Here is a 21,864-nt window from a genome sequence, read left to right on the forward strand (position 1 = left end):
TCAAACTAAATTTTTTTTTTTTTTTTAAAAAACAATCTTTTAAATCTGATATTATTATTATTATTATTATTGCTTCCATTATTTTTTAGCTAAGAACACAAGAATGTTCTTCTCGAATCCAAGAACAATCAAACCCAGAACAATGCAAAATTTCATACAAAATCCCTCTCCTTCACCGAAACCTCCAGAACATGAAAAATTCATCAAATCCAAACCAACATGAGAAAACCAACCCATAAAAATTATCAAACCTCCAACCCAAAAACCTCCAACCTAGAACTTCATCAAACAACACCCTGATCCAAAAAACAACAAATAATCTGCCATCAACAACACCAAATCCGCCTTCAACAAACCCAAATCCACCATCAACTCGCCATCAACAACACCGAATCCACCTGGTCGAAGCCCAGTCCAAGTCACGGTCAACTAAATAGTACAAAAAAGACCACCAATCTCCACCTCGATCAAACCTAGAAAAACCCAGCCTTCTCCAACAAAAACGACCACCCCGACCAAACCCAAAAAAACCCAGCCCACTCCAACAAAAACAACCACCCCGACCACCAATCTCCACCTTGACCAAACCCAACCATCTCCATCTCCATCTCCAACCAAACCCATAATCCAAGACCCGTGGATTACCGATCTCCACCTCGACCACCCCAACCACACTGATCTCCACCCCGATCACCGATCTCCACCTCCATTACCAACCACCCCACAGAAAACCCAAAGATTAGAGAGTCAGGTTTGGAGAGAGAGAGAGAGAGGGAATGAAAGCTTGAACAAAGAAAGATACACACACATATATGCACCAAGAGATAGAGAAAGAGAGGATCTGAAAAAAAAAAAGAAGGAAAAAGGATCTGAACAAAGAAAGATACAAACACATATTTATTAAGTTATTTTTATTTTGACTTTTCTTTTTTTGGTTTATCTTAAAAAGAAAGAAGAAAATGAAATAGATATAAACACAAACACAAACATGCCAGCCTAGAATGAGTAGAGGTGTTAACTTAATGTTTGTTTCTTAAGAAAGTTCAAGAAAAATTGAAACTATATATTGTTATTTAAAATTGAAAAAAAGGTTTTTTTGTTTTTTTTTTAAAATTTTTTATTAATTAAAATGCTGACTTGTCATTTTTAAAAGCAAAATAATTTTTTTTAATATTATTTTATTTGCCACATCAGCGATTAACATGCCATGTATGCACTTCGTTTGCCACATCAGCTTCTTCTGTAACTGGGTTGACGGTAGGGACGATTTTAAAAACGATTTTGAAAAATCAAGGACTGACAGAGGAGCAAAATCAGTTTAGGGACCAAATCGAGAAATGGCCTAAAATGTAGGGATCAAAAGTGTATTTACGCCTACAAGAAACTATCGTGCAAGGGAGGAAAGCAAACAAATCATCAAATTATCTATGATTCTTGCCTTCACAATTCTTTCAAAAATTTTATTTTATAAATTATTTGCTAAAATAACCCTATTTTAAACTTAATTAACTAGTGAAATATTTTTTTTTTTTAATACTTGTCTTTTGGAGAGACGAGTTCAAATACTAAAACTTGTCTCTCTAAGAGATAATTCCACCCCACTATGTTGAAATGACTAATGTGACATGGCGTTGTGGATTTTGAGTGAATCTATTTTTCGTAAAATAAGAGTTTCCTCTCAAACAATAAAGGAAAATATTAACAAGCATTATAAGGTGCTCTTTAAGGATGAATTATTGTGAAATTTAGTTAATAAGAAAAATGGCATGAATCAAAGAAAGTGGCTGAAAATACCACTGAAGTAATAGATAAAACTCAGAAAATTAACTCCATTAACTCTACACCTTATAAAACTAGTTAAAAATCTGACATAAAGCAATTCTTTAACATAACACCTTATGGTGTCTGTTAACACTACCCAATAATGAATTATCTTTCAAAAAGACTAGTATACTTGGACACATATATAGTTAGTATGTTGATTTAGCATAACATATGCTAAACTAATCTTTTTGGATATATAAATTCACGAAGAGATATATTATGTCGTAAATATTTTCACAACAAATATTAAGTAACAAATTGTTACTAGTTATTATTGATAGACAAAAAAATTATTTCAACGGTAAGTTTTATTTAGAATTGATAATAATTTATCGTTTAAAATTTATTGTAAAAATAGTGTTGACGTAATATTTTTGAAAAACTATTTTGCAATAAATTTCACATCGTCCTTGAATTGGTAAAATTTTAAAATAAATTATTTAACAAAAATGTGTCTTATTTTTGTTTGTTTGTGGGATGTTTTGGGATTCAAGATTAAGGGGACACATTTTGTAAACTCGGGGTAAACAATGCATTAACTACACATTTATCTTATACACCAGTCACCAAAAAAGAAAAAGTGAACAACAAAAACTTTTGTCGTAATGCTCCAAAAAAAAAAAAAAAAAACTTTTGTCGTAGATTTTTTTTTTTTGAGAATATCTTTTGTCGTAGATAAACGCGGAGAGATGCTGGATTCTTGGACACCTACGTTTCGCTGAGTCAGTTTAGGATAGATCGAATCACGTTATATGGATAAGCGTACGTATGTTTGATTTGTTAACCCACCCTGGTTATACTAACCATGGTAAACCCAATTCCCACCTTTCTATAAAATCCCAACTCGTCCACTCCCAAACCATCAAAGGTTCCAAACTTCCAAAACCACAGCAAAGTCTACAACTTTACAAAACAGAAAAAAAAGAATTCATCATGATTTCAATTTCCACATCAACTTCATTCTCCAGAGCCCCTTTCCTTTCCCCAAAGGTTTCCTCAAACTCCATCAAGAGCCGTTCATCACTTCGTATCTCCGCCGCTTGCACATCAACGGCGGAGAGGCCGACTACTGGGTCCCACACTGCTACAACATCGTCACTCTACGATGTCCTTGGGATTCAAGCTGGTGCCACGTGTCAGGAGATTAAGGCTGCGTACAGAAGATTAGCTAGGGTTGTGCACCCCGATGTTGCAACTAAGGGTCAAAGGGGTCAGACCTCAGCTGGGGATCAGTTCATGAAGGTTCATGAAGCCTATGCTACGCTGTCAGACCCTGAGAAACGCGCCGACTACGATCGCGTGCTTTACAGTCGCCAGCCTAATGTGAGGTTTTCTTCGCTGGGAATGTCCACGTGTACGGACACGATGGCTTCGCGATTTGCTGGGTATACACGCCGGAAATGGGAGACAGATCAATGCTGGTAGCCTAAAAAAGCATGAAGACTTTTTTAGTACTTAGGACAAAAATTACAAATCAGACTTTGTTTTTTTGTTTAGATAGATTAATGTAATTCCTGGTTTCAAGGGTATCTTCTTGTCTTGGAGCTCAGGCTTTGTGTATTAGTAAACTGTGCACATATAATATGTGTGTATTAACCTTGTAATCTGTAATCAGGCGACTTTTTTACAGCCTGAATTTATGGAGATTTTGCATTTTCCACTTTCCGCGAATTCCCTTTACTCTTTATGGTAAATCAAATCCTTACTTTTTAATTTTTGTTTTTAAATCAATTTCTTATTAGTATATAGATTATGGTCCAATTAACATAGGCCTTAATTTTATGTATAAAAAATTTAAAAAGTGACAAAAAAAATAGTTATTTTTTATTTTTTTGATAAAAAGTGACATTAGTTAGTAAAAAACCTATAGATTATAGAGAAATGATTGTGAGTTTATAAAGATTGTCCATTACCATTTTAGGATCCGCAGTATTTCTTTGAACACAGTATGAACTATGAAGTATAAACCACAAACTCGGATCCACAAACCAGTGAGCCGTAGTCAGTGTGCTCACAAAAACAGGAGACGGGAGACAGGGTTTTATCCAAACAGCCACGTAATCCGATAAGACATTGTCTTTTTGACCAACAGGTAACTGTCACGTCGCATTGGGGCCCTCTGTCTCCGATTTCCGTGGTAAAGCCGTAGAATCAGCTAAGCTCCGATTCAAAATGGTCGAACTACTGTGTGTAAGGCTGCAAGCAAACCGACTTGAGTTTGAATATTACCGTCTGTTTGGATTTTCAATTTTGATAACCCAATTATCAGTTTTCATAACTCAAAAATGATCGGACTTATAACTCAATATTTGTTTGGCAAACGATAATTCTGTTTTCATAATTCTATTTCCATTACTCAATTTTTTTATTTTTGAGTTATGAGTTATGGAAACTGAAAACACATTTTGGCTGTTTTCAGTTTCCATAACTCATAACTCAATGACATTTCTATAAATAAACACACTTAAAAAGACCCATAGCTGTAACTTTTGACCATTTTTTTCCTTTTTTCCTCCACTTTTCTTTCTTCTTTCAGTACTGTCTCCGTTGGCTTTCTTCTTTCTTTCTTTTTCATTTTTCTTTCTTCTTCTTTCACGTTGGCTGGGTTCTTTTTTTTTTCTTTTCTTTTTTCTTCTCCTTTCGCGTTGCCTGGGTTCTTTTTTTCTTCTTCTTTCACGTTGGCTGAGTTCTTTTTTTCTTTTCTTTTTTCTTCTTCTTTCACTGGTCTCCGTTGGCTGTGTTTTTTTGTTTTTTTTTTCCTTCTTCTTTCACTGGGTTCAGTTCTTTCTTTCTTTTCTTTTTTTTTTTTAAATTTTTTTTTATGGATTTGGTGAGTTTGGGTATTGAAAAAAAAAAATCTGACAAAGTGACAAGTGTGGGGTCCATAAATAGTGTGAAAAATATTGAGTAATGGAAATTGGGCGATGATGCCAAACAAGTGTGAAAAATTGAGTGATGAGTGACGGAAATTGAGTGAGGAGTGATGAGTGATAAAAAAAAAAATCAAACAAGGCCTACTTGATTCATTTGTTCTCTTCTTTTATATATTTAACATGATAAGGACATAGACTCAAATGGTTGTAATCTAGGGCTGTGTGGATTTACAAGTTTTCAAAGGTGTTTGGTAGAGGAGTTTGAGTAATGTTGTTTGGGTGTTTTTGATATACGTATGGGTGGAAAATGTGTGAAAATGTGTGTAAATGTGTTTAAAATGCCCAAAAGATTGCTTGAAATGCCCTACCAAACGGGCCCGAAATTCATCACTCATCATTCTGTTTTCATCACTCATAACTCAAAACTTGTGGGTTCCACGGAGAAGAAGTTTGTTTGGCTGTGTTTTCAAGTTTCGTTTCCATCACTCAATTCTCTGTTTTTTAGTGATGGGTTATGGAAACTGAAAACAAGTTTTAAGTGTTTTCAAGTTATGGAAATAGAGTTATGGTGGCATTTTAGTAATTTCACTCAACTAATAGGCCTACGGTCAGTGTATAGTCATTTCAATGCCAACCTTTGCTCCCCTAACGGCTCTCTTCATACCAGACCAAACTCATTTCCCTTCCATTAATCTCTTTCTCTTCTCTTCCCAAGTCGGCCTCTTCATACCCACTAGTAGTTGCTCTCTCTCATCCTAGTCTGCCACTCCATCCTATACTGTCACATAACCCACATTCAAAGATTATAATTTGTCAAACACAACTCAGATCATCAATGCAAATCCACTCGTGTGGTAGAACTTAGTACACAATACAAAATGGGTAATCTTAAATTAATGTCAAGGATTCGAAAAGGCCTCAAAACACTCAATACTTTGACCAAAATTTGAAACCCACCAGATTGGAAAATCAATGAATCAAAGAGGAAATTACAAGCACCAAACCCATACAAAGGAAACCCATCACTGATATACCCACAAAATTCCTAACTCAAACCAGAGAGATGTATAGAGCCACAATAACAAAATAAAGGAGGGCGAAGCAAAAAATTCATGGGTCATGATGAAGGAGATCGGTGTCATTGCTGCCCGTTGGAGGTGATCTTGCAAGCTGGGTGCCGGTGGAGATCGGCACTGTTTGTACTCGATGAGGTGGAGATCGATGCTGTTTGGACTCTGTGAGAGGAAGAGAATGGAAGGGCAAAGAGGAAGAGAGAACCGTGTGTCTGGGTATTGGGGGAGAGTGATGGGGAAAAAAAAAGAAAAAGAGAAAAGGGGGTTTATGGGGAGAGAGAGGATACACGCGGGAATGGTGCTCAAGTAGTGGGTCAGATATGGGTCCCACGAAAAGTATAAATATTTGAGTGATGAGAAGCCGAAAACAGTGTGCCAAAGTTGTGGGGTTTAGGAAATTATGGTATTTTAAGTGATGAGTGATGAGTGATAAAAATTAAGTAAGGAGTGATGAGTGATGGTTTTGTTAAAACTAAATAGCCCCCTAGCCTTTTCAAGTCCAGAATTGAAATCAATTTTATTTAATCATTTTGTATGTTATTTATCTCACAATGCTAGGCTTGACATTGTTTTGTTTATTGTAACATATTCTGTTATATTCATTAATAAGGAGGCTATTATTTTTGTTTTTACTTTTCTAGTGGGTTTTGATGTAAATATCAAAGAAGTTTAGGTCGCCATCACATTAATGCCCTCCAATTAACTGATTTCCTTTTCGTAGGTTTTCAAATTCTCTTTTGAATGAGTGGCCCAGTGAGATACTTTACCAGATTACTTTTAGAGTGCGTTTGGATTGGGCGTTTTCGCCCAATCCTGCGTCTGCGTTTTCTTTCTTTTATTTATTTATTTTTTTTTTTTTTTCACGCGTTTTGGGTTTGCGGCAACTGTTCATGCACTGTTCAATGAACAGTAGCCGCAAACTTTGACTTTTCAAATTTTTTTGGACCAATCACAACACATCGTGTACTGTTCACGGACCCACAAATTTCACTTTTCAGCAACTTTTTCATTAAAAATGGGTCCCACGATACTATTCACACATTTAAAAATTATTTCGCTACAGTATTTTTCAGTTTTCAATTTCAGTTTTGAGTTTAGGAAACGTGATTTGCGTGTTTCTCAGTGGGTACTTTTTTTAGTGGGTTTATGGACACTGTTTATAAGATACAAATTGAGAAAAATACAAACTTAACTTTAAAATTGGGTTTTATAACACTATTTAGATATTTAAAAATTATTTTATTACAATAGTTTTAATTTTTAGTTTTTAGTAATAACTGGTATAAAAAAAACCTTAATATAACCATAAATTGTAGGATTCTATTGGTTAGTCTATGGAAGTTGGAGCTTTGTCACATCTTCTAAGAAACTAACTTTCGTGCAAGGGGAGTAAAGCAAACAAATAGTAAATTCTCTATGATTCTTGCCTTGACCAATTATTTTATTTTTTAAAATTATTTGCTAAAATAACACAATTTTAAACTTAGCTTTTCTTAAACTTTTCTTTTGGAGAGAAGAGTTCAAACACTAAATTTGTCTATCCAAGAGATAACTCCACCCCTCTATGCAGTGGCGGAGCTAGAATTTGAGTTAAGGGGGGGCAAAACTTGTATAAGATATATGCATTTTATGCACATATATCTTATGTATTTAAAAAGAAAAAAAATAGAAACAACAAATATGTTAAGTAGCTAAGGTGATTTTGTTCCATTAATGATTAGGAAAACAAGTATAAAATATATATACATATATTTCATTTTTCACAACTTCATCAGCAACCAAAACTAGTCAATTAAAAAAAAAAAAAAAAAACCAACAACTATTCTCACCTTCAAAACTGAAAATAAAAATGATAGTATCAAAAAAAAAAAAAAAAAATTTGGGTGGGCTAGGGGGGGCAGTGGCCCCCCCTCGACCCCCCTTGGCTCCGCCTCTGCCTCTATGTTGACATGATTAATGTGCATGAAATTGTATCATGGTCGTTTCATATTTTGAGTGAATCTCTTTTTCTTTAAATGCGATTTTCCTCTAAAATAATGAAATTTATCTTTCAAAAAGAATAGTATACTTGGACACATATCTAGTTAGCAAGTTTTTTTTTTTTTTTTTTTAATTTTTTTAATTTTTTTTATTATTATTTGAGAAAGTAGTTAGCAAGATAATTTAGCATAACACATGTGAAGCTTGTCTTTTGGATGTACAAATTAATGAAGAGAAATATTATGTTCACAGTAAATCATAAAATACAGGTTGTTACCAGGGCCAGTCCAACAAAATTTGGGGCCTAAGGCAAATTTTTTATATGGGACATTTTTATATGTAAACATTAATTAAATAAAATTATATAATACTAATTCAATTAAGACTAATTTGATATAAATACATAAATTGATGAATAATACTAATTAAACTAAGATTAATTTCATATAGAAGATTGAATATTATAGTTGAATCAAAAGGAACTTACTTTAACTTGGATATATGATTATGCATAGTTAAGTACAGTTGTAATCTAAATTTTAATTTTATATATTCTTTGTAAGGACTCGATTCGTGACGGACCGTAACAGTGTTGGGTTCGCACGTAAAAATGCCCAAACAACATCATTTGTAGAGCGTGGGTTTGAAATGCTAGGCCTTGGTCGCCAAACGGTGGATTTTATGTGATATCCATACATGGTTAAGTCGTCTTCGCCTTAGGAGTCTTTCTCCTGGAGGCGGGCTGGGAGGCTCTGGTTTTTGGCCATTTTTCCCAGCCCCCTTTTGGTGCACTAACTTTTACATTATATAGTCCTTCTTGGTTGATCCTAGCCATCCACTTGTTAATCAGGCAGGTACTTACTTCTGTACCTGTTCCATCAACTGTCCCCTCTTACTTTTCTGTTTAGTTGTGAGGATCGAAGTTACACCACCCAAACGTCTTTTCTCATTAATATGATCAGAACGTTGGCCGGTGCGTTTAATGCGGAGGGGACGTATTTTCCTTGAACCTATTTTGCACCGTCCCTCCATGTGGGCCCTATTCCACTCACATCCCCTTCAGGGAACTATTTGGGGATGACCTTCACTAAGACGTTGCTCTTCTCACCAAAGCCTTGGAGTGCCGAGGACAGGGTCGTCCTCAGTTGTTTCCCTTAACCCCTCGGCCTTTGATTACTCGTCCTCGGCACACTACCTCCTCGGCACGGGCCCTGAGCCCGGATAGAGTGTGGGCCGGATCATAAGTTTCCCGGCCCTACAATAGCCCCCAAAATCCTGTTATCCGACTCCTCGGACGGATAGGAGGGTTTTGATAACATCACATATCTGACAATGCCAATGCCTGTCCATCCTTGTCACCTATCGGTTCCCGAGACTTTTTATTTGCCCTAAATACGTTCCTAAAGCCCTTGGAAGGCGAAACGTGGCCTCATTAAATGCGGGCGGCTTTGTGTTTCTAACGTTCTACAGTATGATGAAGATCGAACGGTCGTGATCGCTTGGTCTTTATGGGCGGGAAAATTTGTGCAGTTACCCTAGAAAGTATAAGAGATTTTTTGGAACGGATCTGCCTTTTCAGTTTTGAACTTAAGAGTTCTAGCGCGTATATTCTGGGTTCATCTGAATGTTCGTCCAAATTCTAGTCTATCTCCAGCACAAAAAGCCTATCCGAAGCGCCTTTCCTCTTTTATGTAATTTCCCTACCTCCATTAACTCGTGTTTTTTCTTTTCTGGGTTTGTTTTCGTTGATTCCCTTTCTTCTCCCGTCACGGGTTGGTTTTGTTTAGTAAATCGTAGAGATGGATAATTTGAGACTAAGGAAATTAGTAGATACTGAAGAGGCGATGAATAAGTTCATCGTCGATTATAGGATTCCTCTCAATGTAAGTCTGAAGCATTGTAAGATGGGGGAGTGGTATTATAAGAGGGAAACGGGCGCGGTGGTAATTCCCGTCCTCGCCTTTGTAGAGGGGGGTATGAGAATCCCTATGGGGCCGGTAACGAGGGGTTACCTCAGGCACTTCTAATTAACCCCCACCCAGTGCGCCGACAACGTTTTTAGGATTTTGGGTTGTGTAGACGCTTTAAACAAGAAGATGGGGTTAAGACTGATCCACCATGATGTGAACTGGTGCTATAATCTCCAAAAGTTGAAGGTGAAAATCTTTTATATGAAGTCAAGGGATGAAAGGGTTCGATTAATCCAATGCCTCCCTGACTCCAACAAGGGATTAAACAAGGATTTTCTTATCGTCTCTGGTGAATGGCACGATGGCAATCCGTGCCCCATAGAAGAAGGAGAACCAGGTGGGGTATTGGGGACGGAAGGGCGATGAGCCTTAACACCATTTTAATCTGATGTTGTTTGGTAACTAACCATGCATGCGTGTTTTTCTTTTTGTAGATCAACACACTTTCCAACGGCATTTTCACTTAGTCAACCGGGCGGACTTGGAGACTGTTTTACAAGCGGTAGTTTTTGTAAATGACGGAGATGGTCAAGTCCGAGCAGCTCACAAAATACTAGGGTACCCTCCTGTTCAGAAGTCATTTACGGACGCAAGGCATGTGATCAGTGCCAGCCGCCCTTGGCTTCCAAAAATTACCGTAGTCGAGAAAGGATTTCTTATCTCCCGGGAACCATCTGTCCCCGTGAACATCCCACTGGTGGGCCCTTTCTCGTCTCATCCATTAGCAGAGGACGAAGGCGAGCTAGATCGGCCTGAGGAAGGTTTTGGGGTATTTGGTCTAGCCCTCCAATCTGAGGATCCTCCTGGTGACCTAGGTGACCTAGCCTTGTCTGAGGCAGAATTGTCGTTAGTAGGCACCTCTTCTCAAGCCGAGATGGGACTCAAGAGAATGCCCCTGACCCCCCTTCTCGAACTCCTCGAAGGCCAACCTGGGAAGGATACGCAGAGAACGCCACAACCCAATGCTCCTTCCCCACCACCTCGGCCTCAGACTATCCAGACCAGGTCATCTTCCACCAAGTCACAGCCACAATCCCCCCATCCCGCACTTCCTGCTTCCTCCCAACTAGCTCGGCCTCCTCGACCTGAAGGCACTGATCCAAAGAGAAAGAGGAGTCCCAAGGGCAAGGAAGTCATAGACGAGGGAAAATCCCAACCTTCCAAGGAGAAAGAAGAGGCCCCGCGCACTAAACAACTGAAAATTGGACACCAGAGTAAGGACAAAGAAGCTGAAGTCCAATCCTTTCAAGGCAAGGGAAAGGGGATAGAGGCCCAGTCCTCGCCGAATGCCTGGCTTCCAGCCCCAATGCTTCATGGGGGTTCGCTATTGGACACTGCATCCATGAGGGACGCTGGAGACGGCGAGGGTGGCTACGTGGCAGATGCACTAGGGAGAACCATGCTGCTCCCTGCCGACATGGATGGTCTGAGAAAAATGAGGATGCAGGAGGTCTTCCTCAGTACTAAGAGGTACTTGGGCATGGTAAGGTTTCTTGAAACCTAAAGCCTTATTAATTCCCGCTCCTGGTTCGTTATTAACTATGTGTTTATTTCCCTTACCAGGCTCTCCAGGCCACCTATAGGATGGAGGAAGAGGTGAACAATAAGAGTAAGGCGACCGAGAATGAACGCACCAAGCGCATAACGGCCTCGAAGACCCTCCAAGCCTCTGAGGATGAACTCACCAAGGCCAAGGCTGACCTAACAGCTGCTATTCGCGAAAGGGATAGCGCCTCGGCGGGCCTAGCTAGTGCTTAAAAACAGGCCACGGGCTAAACAAAGCGTCTACTTGAAGCCGAGGATCAGTTGTAAATAGCCAAAGATCTGATGGAGGGTTTAAATAAGAAGCTGGCCGCGGCCGAGCATGACAAAGGGGTGACAGAATATGCCCGTGATGAAGCCCTAAGGGCCAAGTGGGAGGCCGAGTTTGCCAAAAATGAGGCAGAAGTTGCCAAGGAAATGGCCGATGATGATGGTTATAATGCGGGGGTGGCTGAAACCCAAACCATCCTTAAAGCCCAGATCCCTGGAGTATGCAGGTTTTATTGCTCCCAGGTTTGGGAAGAGGCATTGAAGCGAGCTGGGGTGGATGCTTCATCTGATTTGTGGAAGGCGGAGAACATATTCTACCCTACAGCCATCCGCGAGGCCGCTTCCTCCAGCTCCGTGGCTATAGGTGACCAACCCGAGGAAGGGGTCACTCAGTCGGAAGACTTACAGGTCAGTGGCTCTCCTGGCAAGATGCTCAAAGAGGAAGAACTTCAGGATGTGCTAGAAATATCTCAGCATACGGATCCTGGGGCACCTAAAGAGGTTACTGAGCCCGTGGTTGGCACTCAGGCGTCTAGTGCTGGGGAACCAGCCACACTTGCCCAGCCCCCACAAGTAATTCCCCTTGCTGTGGTCCCCAAGAGTACTGATACTGACCCTGTTCAACCTTCCCCAGAAGGGGCTATCCTCCAGGGCGCCAAAACTGATTCCATTCCGCCTTCCCAGGACGTGGCCGACGCAAAACTAAAGAAATAGAAACCCTGGTTAGGTTCCGTATTTGTTTTCGGTTTAACAATTAGATTGTTTCTTATTCATTTTGAAAACTTCGTAATCTACTGGTAGTTTGAACCTATTGAATATGTATATATGAAATCTTTTTCTTCCTTTTTCCCTTGAATTACTTGTTAGTTGCCCTTGTTGATACTTGCTATTGTTTATGAATTCTGAACTAATTTATCTTAACATGTTTGAATATTTGCGCATGCGATACATTTTAACATCATGTTTCAAAACCCTAACTTACCTGCACTCGCAGAGCCTCGAACTCATTTCTAACCCCTATTCAACGAAGACATAGGCACCATTTTAAATGTCATGTGTAGTAGCTAAGTCCTGCTTAGAGCCCAGGTTTCTTTAAAGTAATTGGTTTCCCTATAGGTTTGAGTCCGAGGACCATACAATACCTTGGTTCTGTCCAAAACTCGATTTTGATATTGATAAGTACTTGGTTTCCCCATAGGCTTGAGTCTGAGGACCATGCAATGCCTTGGTTCTATCCAAAACTCGATTTTCTCATCCAAGTAGTTGGTTTCCCCATAGGTTTGAGTCCGAGGACCATACAATACCTTGGTTCTGTCCAAAATTCAGTTTTCTCATCCAAGTAGTTGGTTTCCCCATAGGTTTGAGTCCGAGGACCATACATACCTTGGTTCTGTCCAAAACTCAGTTTTCTCATCCAAGTAGTTGGTTTCCCCATAGATTTGAGTCCGAGGACCATACAATATCTTGGTTCTGTCAAAACTCAGTTTTCTCATCCAAGTAGTTGGTTTCCCCATAGGTTTGAGTCCGATGACCATACAATACCTTGGTTCTGTCTAAAACTCAATTTTCTCATCCAAGTAGTTGGTTTCCCCATAGGTTTGAGTCCGAGGACCATACAATACCTTGGTTCTGTCCAAAACTCAGTTTTCTCATCCAAGTAGTTGGTTTCCCCATAGGTTTGAGTCCGAGGACCATACAATACCTTGGTTCTGTCTAAAACTCAGTTTTCTCATCCAAGTAGTTGGTTTCCCCATAGGTTTGAGTCCGAGGACCATACAATACCTTGGTTCTGTCCAAAACTCAGTTTTCTCATCCAAGTAGTTGGTTTCCCCATAGGTTTGAGTCCGAGGACCATACAATACCTTGGTTCTGTCAAAAACTCAGTTTTCTCATCCAAGTAGTTGGTTTCTCCATAGGCTTGAGTCCGAGGACCATATAATACCTTGGTTCTGTCCAAAACTCAATTTTCTCATCCAAGTAGTTGGTTTCCCCATAGGCTTGAGTCCGAGGACCATACAATACCTTAGTTCTGTCCAAAACTCAATTTTCTCATCCAAGTAGTTGGTTTCCCCATAGGCTTGAGTCCGAGGACCATACAATACCTTGGTTCTGTCCAAAACTCAGTTTTCTCATCCAAGTAGTTGGTTTCCCCATAGGCTTGAGTCCGAGGACCATACAATACCTTGGTTCTGTCCAAAACTCAGTTTTCTCATCCAAGTAGTTGGTTTCCCCATAGGTTTGAGTCCGAGGACCATACAATACCTTGGTTCTGTCCAAAACTTAGTTTTCTCATCCAAGTAGTTGGTTTCCCCATAGGCTTGAGTCCGAGGACCATGCAATACCTTGATTCTGTCCAAAACTCAGTTTTTTTGGAGTGGGATCTTGGCTTTAGGGGAATTATCTCCTCGGCCAAGCCCCTAGAACCATCTATGCGATTGACGCTACCAAGCGTAGCCCCTAATCAAGAACCATAGCCCCTAGCGGAACTTTACACTAGAACTCTATAACCAACTGTTAGAAATGACAAGAGAACTCTCTCGACCTACCGCCTATGCCAACACACAAGCCTTCCCCACAGACGGCGCCAATTATAAGGACTCGATTCGTGACGGACCGTAACAGTGTTGGGTTCGCACGTAAAAAGACCCAAACAATATCATTTGTAGAGCATGGGTTTGAAAGGTTAGGTCTTGGTCGCCAAACGGTGGGTTTTATGTGATATCCATATATGGTTAAGTCGTCTTCGCCTTAGGAGTCTTTCTCCTGGAGGCGGGCTGGGAGGCTCTGGTTTTTGGCCATTTTTCCCAGCCCCCTTTTGGTGCACTAACTTTTACATTATATAGTCCTTCTTGGTTGATCCTAGCCATCCACTTGTTGATCAGGCAGGTACTTACTTCTGTACCTGTCCCATCAACTGTCCCCTCTTACTTTTCTGTTTAGTCGTGAGGATCAAAATTACACCGCCCAAGCGTCTTTTCTCATTAATATGATCAGAACGTTGGCCGGTGCGTTTAATGCGGAGGGGACGTATTTTCCTTGAACCTATTTTGCACCGTCCCTCCATGTGGGCCCTATTCCACTCACATCCCCTTCAGGGAACTATTTGGGGATGGCCTTCACTAAGACGTTGCTCTTCTCACCAAAGCCTTGGAGTGCCGAGGACAGGGTCGTCCTCAGCTGTTCCCCTTAACCCCTCGGCCTTTGATTACTCGTCCTCGGCACAGTACCTCCTCGGCACGGGCCCTAAGCCCGGATAGAGCGTGGGCCGGATCATAAGTTTCCCGGCCCTACATTCTTTTTAAGAGAAAAAGATAGATAGATAGTATTTGGTGTGTGGCTTAGTAGGAGATTAATTATCATTGATGATTTATCACATTTGCAGCATTTTATTTGAAATGTCTTAGGGTTTCAATTGGATTAAATTTTTATTGGTCTCCTATTTTAAAAGCCTTGTTAGAAATGAAAAAGAAAAATACTAAAAATACTACAAAATGTTCACAATAAATGTGATTATGAGTGTAATTGATGAATTTCAACAACTTTATTTATTCATGTTTGAATTACTTTTTTATGTGATTGGTGACATGTCAGCTAAATTTATAGTAAAATTTGTTGTATTTTTAGCATCACTCTTAAAAAAAAGTACCAATTATTTAAATAATATTATATTTTTATAAAATTTTGGGCATTTTACTAAGGGAGATGGGGCCTTTTTTTAGTAGGGAAATTTTTTATTTTGTTGTGGGGCCTTAGGCCTAGGCCTAAGTTGCCTGGGCCTTGAGTCGGCACTAGTTGTTACTAGTTATTTTTGGTGGGCAAAAAAAATAATCTTAATAGCGAGTTCAACTTAGAACCTATTTCCCCCTCCCTTGTGTGTGTGTGTTTGTTTCTCAAAAAAAAAAAAAAAAAAAATTACCACATAAAATTTGTTGTGAAAATCTTGTTGATGTAGCACTTCTCATTCACGCAAGCCTATTTTGCAAAGTAATTTAACAACTTTCCTAATTTAGAAATTATTTATTAAAATAAATTATTTAACAAAAAATTTCCCCATTTTTTGTTTTTGTTTTTGCTTGTGGGATGTTTTGGAATTGGAATCTTTAAAGGACATATTTTGTAAATTCGGGTAACTAATGAATTAATTAACACATTTATCTTATAAACCAAATAAAAAGAAAAACATAAACAAAAAGGCTCTTGACATGCTAATTTTGTCAAATATTATAGTTTTAAGAAAAATTTAGGTAAAATGCATCCTGCCAAACTTATATAGTTCTGTAACACTTTTTTAGATTATTAAAAAATTTTATATAAGTAAATAAATTTGGCCAGATGCATTTCCCTTAAATTTTTCATAAAAGTATGCTATTTGGAAAAAAAAAAAAAAAAAAAAAAAAGCCTATTTTGACATAGATGTACGCGGAGAGATGCTGGACACATGGACACCGACGGTTCGCTGAGTCAGCCAATGATAGATCCAATCACGTTATATGGATAAGCCCATGTTTTTTTTTTTTTTTTGAGAAACGGATAAGCCCATGAATGTAATGATTCGTTAACCCACCCTGCACTAACCATGGTAAACTCACCTCCCTATAAAATCCCAACTCATCCCCTCCCAAACCAAACCATTTTCAAAGAAACTTCCAATACGGTCCATAAGTCAAGCAACTTACAAAGCAGGAAGAAATTTCATCATGATTTCAATTTCCACATCAACTTCTTTCTCCTCAGCCCATTTCGCTTTCTCAAAGGTTGCCTCCACCGCCTCCTCAAAGCCCATCAAGAACCGTTCATCGCTTCGTATCTCCGCCGCTTGCTGCACATCAACGGCAGAGAGGCCGGCCACTGGGTCCCACGTTACGACAACGTCGTCACTCTACGAGGTCCTTGGGATTCAAGCTGGTGCCACGTGTCAGGAGATTAAGGCTGCATACAGAAGATTGGCTAGGGTTGTGCACCCAGATGTTGCATCTAACGGTCAACGGGGTCAGACCTCAGCTGGGGATCGGTTCCTGAAGGTCCACGAAGCCTATGCCACGCTGTCAGACCCGGAGAAACGCGCCGATTACGATCGCGTGCTTTACAGTCGCCGGCCAACTGTGAGTTATTCGCCGCTGGGAATGTCCACGTGTACGGACACGATGGCTTCGCGGTTTTCTGGGTATGCACGGCGGAGATGGGAGACCGATCAATGCTGGTAGCCTTAAAAAAGTTGGAAGATTATTTGTATTAGGACTAGAATTTCTGATTAAAAATTACATATCAGACTTGTTTTTTTTAGTCAGATTTGTAATTCCTGGTTTCAAGGGTATCTGATTCTTAGGAGCGCTCAGGCTTTGATTTTAGGTTTAGGGAACTCAGGCACAGTATATTATTATTAACTGTGCTCATATAATATGTGTAACCTTGTAAACTGTAATCAGGCGACTTTTTTACAGCCTGAATTTATGGAGATTTTGCATTTTCCACTTTCAATTAGTACTTTTTTTATTTTTCAGAGAATTCCCTTTACTCTTTGGCTGCGTTTGATTCGACTTCAAACGAATTCCGGAAATCAATTTTCGGAAAATGGAGCGTTTGGCTGTGACGGAAAACGTTATTTTCCGGAAATTGAATTCCTGTTGACCGAAATTTTCAGCCTTGACCATGGAAAATGAATTCTGTCTTTGTTTTCACTTCAAATGACTTCCGGAAAAAGAGAGAGAGAGAAAAGAGAGAGCCCAGTTCAGTGAGAGCCCAGATCAGAGAGAGAGAGGGACGATCGCGCCGACGAGCGGCGCGATCGACGATCGCGCCGCTCGTCCGACGATCGCACCGCGCCGACGAGCGGCGCGGTGCACGATCGCGATCGTCGATCGAGCGACGATCGCGATCGACGAGCACAGACGAGCGCGCTCGTCTCTCGTCGATCGACGATCGCGATCGACGAGCGCGCTCGTCCCTCGTCGATCGACGAGAGCGATCGACGAGATCGCGTCGTCGTCGATCGCGATCGTCGATCGACGATCGCGATCGTTCGTCGATCGCGCTCGTCGATCGATCGCGATCGTCGATCGACGAGCGCCGCTCGTCGGACGCTCGTCGGACGCTCGTCGGACGAGCGTTTCGCCGGATTTGATGTATTTTCTGGGTTGTGGCTTGTGTGTTTTCTGGGTTTGTGTTTTCCTTCTTCTTTTCCAAACACTAGAAAATATTTTCCGGAAAATTTTTTGAAATACAACCAAACACACAAAAATATTTTCCTTTTCCGGAAATTAGCATTTCCGGAAAATATGTATTTTCCAGAAAACGTTTTACGGCAACCAAACACAGCCTTTATAGTAAATCAAATCCTTACTTTTTGTATTTTTGTTTTTTAAATCAAATCCCTATACTATATAGAGGAATGAGTGTGAGTTTATAAACATTATCCATTACCATTTTAGGAATCATAGTATTTCTTTTGACGGTACTTATTTCGAGGTTGAACTGAGATTACACCTATAAATTTCATCCTATAAATTCATCTGGTTTTTTTTTTTTTTTTTTTTTTTTTTTTTGAGAAACATTTCATTTGGTCATAAAGTGATATGTGTATTGGATTGTATCAAATTCAATTATACGATTTTGTTTAGGTGAAAATTATACGGCTTCTTAAAAAAAAAACCCATATTTTATATGTACTAAATCATTTTTTTTTCAAGGGATATATAATGTCAAATTGAACTGTATAAACAATTACAAAATGTCATAATTATGATTAAACTAAATTTTTGGGTCCTGCAACTAAAAAAGAAGAAGGGTTCAACCATTTTGATTTGTGGCACTTTATCTGTGTTATATACTTTTTATTTTATTTTATTTTATTTATAATTATGTTACATGCTTATATAGTTGAGATTTATTAAGGTTTATATTAGTAAACTATTTTAAAATTTTTTTTATAAAAAAATAAAAAAATAATTAATTATTTTGATAATTTTTTCAATTCTTAATAAAAAATTTCCAAAATGAATGAAATCTATTTAGTTATATGTACTATTACACGTTCACGCAACACCCAACAAAAAAGAAGAAGAGTAACCTATAAAAAAAAAAAGAAGAAGAAGAGTTAAGTACAAATACGAAATTAGCCAATTGACCTTATGAATTGACAATTGGGCTGTGCACTTTTTGTATTTAATAGCATTTCGTAAGATGCACCATCATTCCTACCATTTATTATGGTACATTGGTACCTGACGGACCAACAACTTTAGGTTGGCTTGTGTTGGATCTAAACGAAACATTAAAGGCGTTGGTATATTTAAAATTATGTTGGTATGAATTTTATTTATTTATTTTTCGGAATAGATATGATAGAATGATTTCTTTTCTTTGTGATTCATGATTGTTCTTTATTTTCAGGTTAAAACTTAAAACATCAATCATCTTTCTTTGACACTTGTATTTTGCATTAATATTATGGGTGGATAATAGACATTCTACTTTTACAAAGGCCATACTTTGGTCACATATTATTTCAACAGTCTCTCTGATAAAAAGAAAAAGACAAAAAAAAAAAAAACTCTTTCTATGGCCTTCGCATTTTGCACCCAAACGTTTTTTCTTTCTTTTTTTTAATGATTTATTTTTAAATTAACGTGTAAATTATAATTTCATTATTGTAATTTCACAAAACGCGTAGAGATGACAGTTTGTACATGTGCAATACATTATGGCAAATTATTAAAAAATAAGTACAATCAATAAAGAATTTTGGGTATACAATTAATGAAGAATTTGTTCATTTTAATGGGCCATGTGCATCTTAGTTGTTCCGGATATATAGTTGATTAGTTTCTCAAAAAAAAAAAAAAAAAAAAGTTGTTATGGATACTAAAAATGAGATGGTTTGATTTATTTGTTGGTAGTAGTAAACAAATTACGATCAATTTAATTTGTTAAATTAATTTAACTTGTGTTTTTGTATCAAAGAGTTACAAGAATTTTTTCTTTTGAAAAAAAAATCGTGTGAAAGGAACAGCGAAAATTAAATTATGGAATGGGTCAGCTTTGGGTTGGATATACCCGTATTTGACTTTGATTTTTTATCCATGGATACCTGGACTCCGAAACCCAATTCCAACTCATACCTGATTGCTACTCGAACTCTTTCTCCCTAAACCCTTAAGCACTTTGTGCATGAGGATGTGTCAATTCAACTACAAGACCTTTAGCATGTTTAATGGGATTAAATAGTAAAATAACCTTCTTTTTATTATTACTTTGACTAATCCAATCAACTCTCGATAAATTATAATCAATATAAATAATAATTCCCATATCAAAGATTTATATTAGTACATATGAATGACAATGGGGTGGGTTTTCTTTTCCCCGCTCCCGCCCCACTTCTGCTTCGGGGCTTTTTTTTTTTGTCTCGTTCTAGCGGATACCAATGGGCGCCTACAGATACCCATCCCACCACACTCAAATTTTTATATATATAATTTATTATAAATTTATTTTGAATGCATTAAATTAAAACTCATAAATCATTAAAAAAAAAAAAACTTTCCAATACCTTTACAAAGCATAACAATACCAAAAAAACAAAAAAACAAAAATCAAGTAATAAAAAATACAAAAACAATTCAAACATAGCAATACAACAATTACAAAATATAAACAATATAAATATTAAAACATAAAAATATAAATTAAATAATACAATATACAAAAACATTATAAATTTAAAGTCAGAGAGCTAAAAACATATGTATGTTTTATATAAAGCCTAAAAAAATAAATTGTAATTGTTAAAATATAAACGGGGAGGGTGTTAGGGAAAATGTTAAGCCCCATCCTTGTCCTAGTTGTTATGTTGGCTAAGTAAAACCCATTCATTAAGGGTGGGTGAGGCTAGTACCCATGGGTGCAAGTTTAAATTGCCATCCCTATAAATATGAAAACAAAACGTTTAATAAGGAAAGATATATTATAATAAAACTAGTTAGAGGGGTCTACAGCTAACCCATCAAAATCAACCCGATCCAACCCAACTTGTTGAGTTGGGTCGATTTTAAAGTCGGTTGGGTTGGGTTGTGAATTTATTATTATTATTTTTTATTTTTTATTTTTACAGTAGGTTGGGTTGGGTTTGGATCATAAGATTCACAAATTCGCCTAACTTGACCCAACCCACCTATGTTTAATATATATTTAAAACTTAAAATATATATTTAATATATATTTAAAAGTATATTATAAATTTTTTTTATTTACTTTTTTGCTTCTCTTCCTAATTCAAATCTAAACCCTAAGTTCTCCTCATATAATTTTTGTTGATATGACGTTATGCTCAGGATTAATTGGTTCTAAATTTGCTCTTATTTATGGTAGTGTTGTTCTAATGCTCAATTTCATAATAATAAAAAATTAAAAAAAATTTGTCCAACCCATTGGTCTAACCCGATCCACGTGGGTTAAGTTGCGTTAGGTTGGACCACTGTGATGGGTTGAGTTGTGTTGAATTTTTTTAACCCACTCTAATGGATTGAGTTAAAAAAAACCTCTCAACCCAACCCAATCCAACCTATACACAACCCTACTAATAATGTAATCAATTGATTGTTTTAAAAGTAACCACTAACATTTGAAAAAGTTTCCTAATAAACTGATATTGACTTTGCCAACTCATGATATTATGTCTAATGAATCAAAAAAAGGTTACAAATGGATATTAGAGATGTTATGTATTTTTAACTGATATTAACTTTGCCAACTCGTGATGGATATTAGAGATGTAATGTATGTTTAAGATATTTGTAAACGTATATTTGAATTCCAATTTATAAGAGCGCCCTTAACAAAAAACCAAAACAAAAATGGTCGTGTAATACCTGCACCCGATCCACCAAATTTTAGGGAAAACCCTCCTCGATGCCTAGATTCCCCATTTGGTTAGGCAAAACCCGCACTTGTTGGGTTGGGTCAAGTACTTGTAACCCAATGGATATTGGCCATCCATGATTTTTTTTAATGGAGTCATAAGACTTATTTAATGAGTCATGTAACTTGTTTATTGTTAGATAATATATGTGGATGAATTTATAAGTTGTCATGTAATTAGTCGAAGGATATTCCTCCAAATTGGTTAAGAGGAAATGTCATATAGATAGTTATAATGTTTTGATTATAGGGATTAGAATTATTTTGTCATTTCATATAAATAAATGTGTAAGACTCTAAGTTAACAATTATTAGACCTTTTTAGAGTTAGAGTACTCATTTTACAGAGAAATTATTTACTTCTACGAGAGGAGTCATTCCCCCTTTCCTATATAAGCACTTGTATCAGTGCTTGTA

At 37.7% G+C, this 21,864-nt stretch overlaps 2 protein-coding genes across 2 annotated transcripts; both read left to right on the top strand.

Annotated features, from left to right (window-relative positions):
* Positions 1-2,588: 2,588 nt before the first annotated feature.
* LOC115977737 (chaperone protein dnaJ 11, chloroplastic-like) lies at positions 2,589-3,489 on the top strand. Its single transcript, XM_031099757.1, has one exon. It carries the CDS (start codon positions 2,593-2,595, stop codon positions 3,247-3,249), a length of 657 nt encoding a protein of 218 aa, XP_030955617.1. The 5' UTR covers positions 2,589-2,592; the 3' UTR covers positions 3,250-3,489.
* Positions 3,490-16,149: 12,660 nt separating this feature from the next.
* On the top strand, positions 16,150-17,010 carry LOC115977731 (chaperone protein dnaJ 11, chloroplastic-like). Its single transcript, XM_031099750.1, has one exon. The coding sequence runs from the start codon at positions 16,230-16,232 to the stop codon at positions 16,734-16,736; it is 507 nt and encodes a 168-aa protein (XP_030955610.1). The 5' UTR covers positions 16,150-16,229; the 3' UTR covers positions 16,737-17,010.
* The last annotated feature ends 4,854 nt before the right edge of the window (positions 17,011-21,864 follow it).

This window comes from Quercus lobata, chromosome 2 (genome assembly GCF_001633185.2).
Source record: "Quercus lobata isolate SW786 chromosome 2, ValleyOak3.0 Primary Assembly, whole genome shotgun sequence".
Lineage (NCBI taxonomy): Eukaryota > Viridiplantae > Streptophyta > Magnoliopsida > Fagales > Fagaceae > Quercus > Quercus lobata.

Bases quoted from the DNA above. Each gene is read 5' to 3' on its own strand.
- LOC115977731 (XM_031099750.1), top strand. From the start codon at position 16,230: ATGATTTCAATTTCCACATCAACTTCTTTCTCCTCAGCCCATTTCGCT.
- LOC115977737 (XM_031099757.1), top strand. From the start codon at position 2,593: ATGTTTGATTTGTTAACCCACCCTGGTTATACTAACCATGGTAAACCC.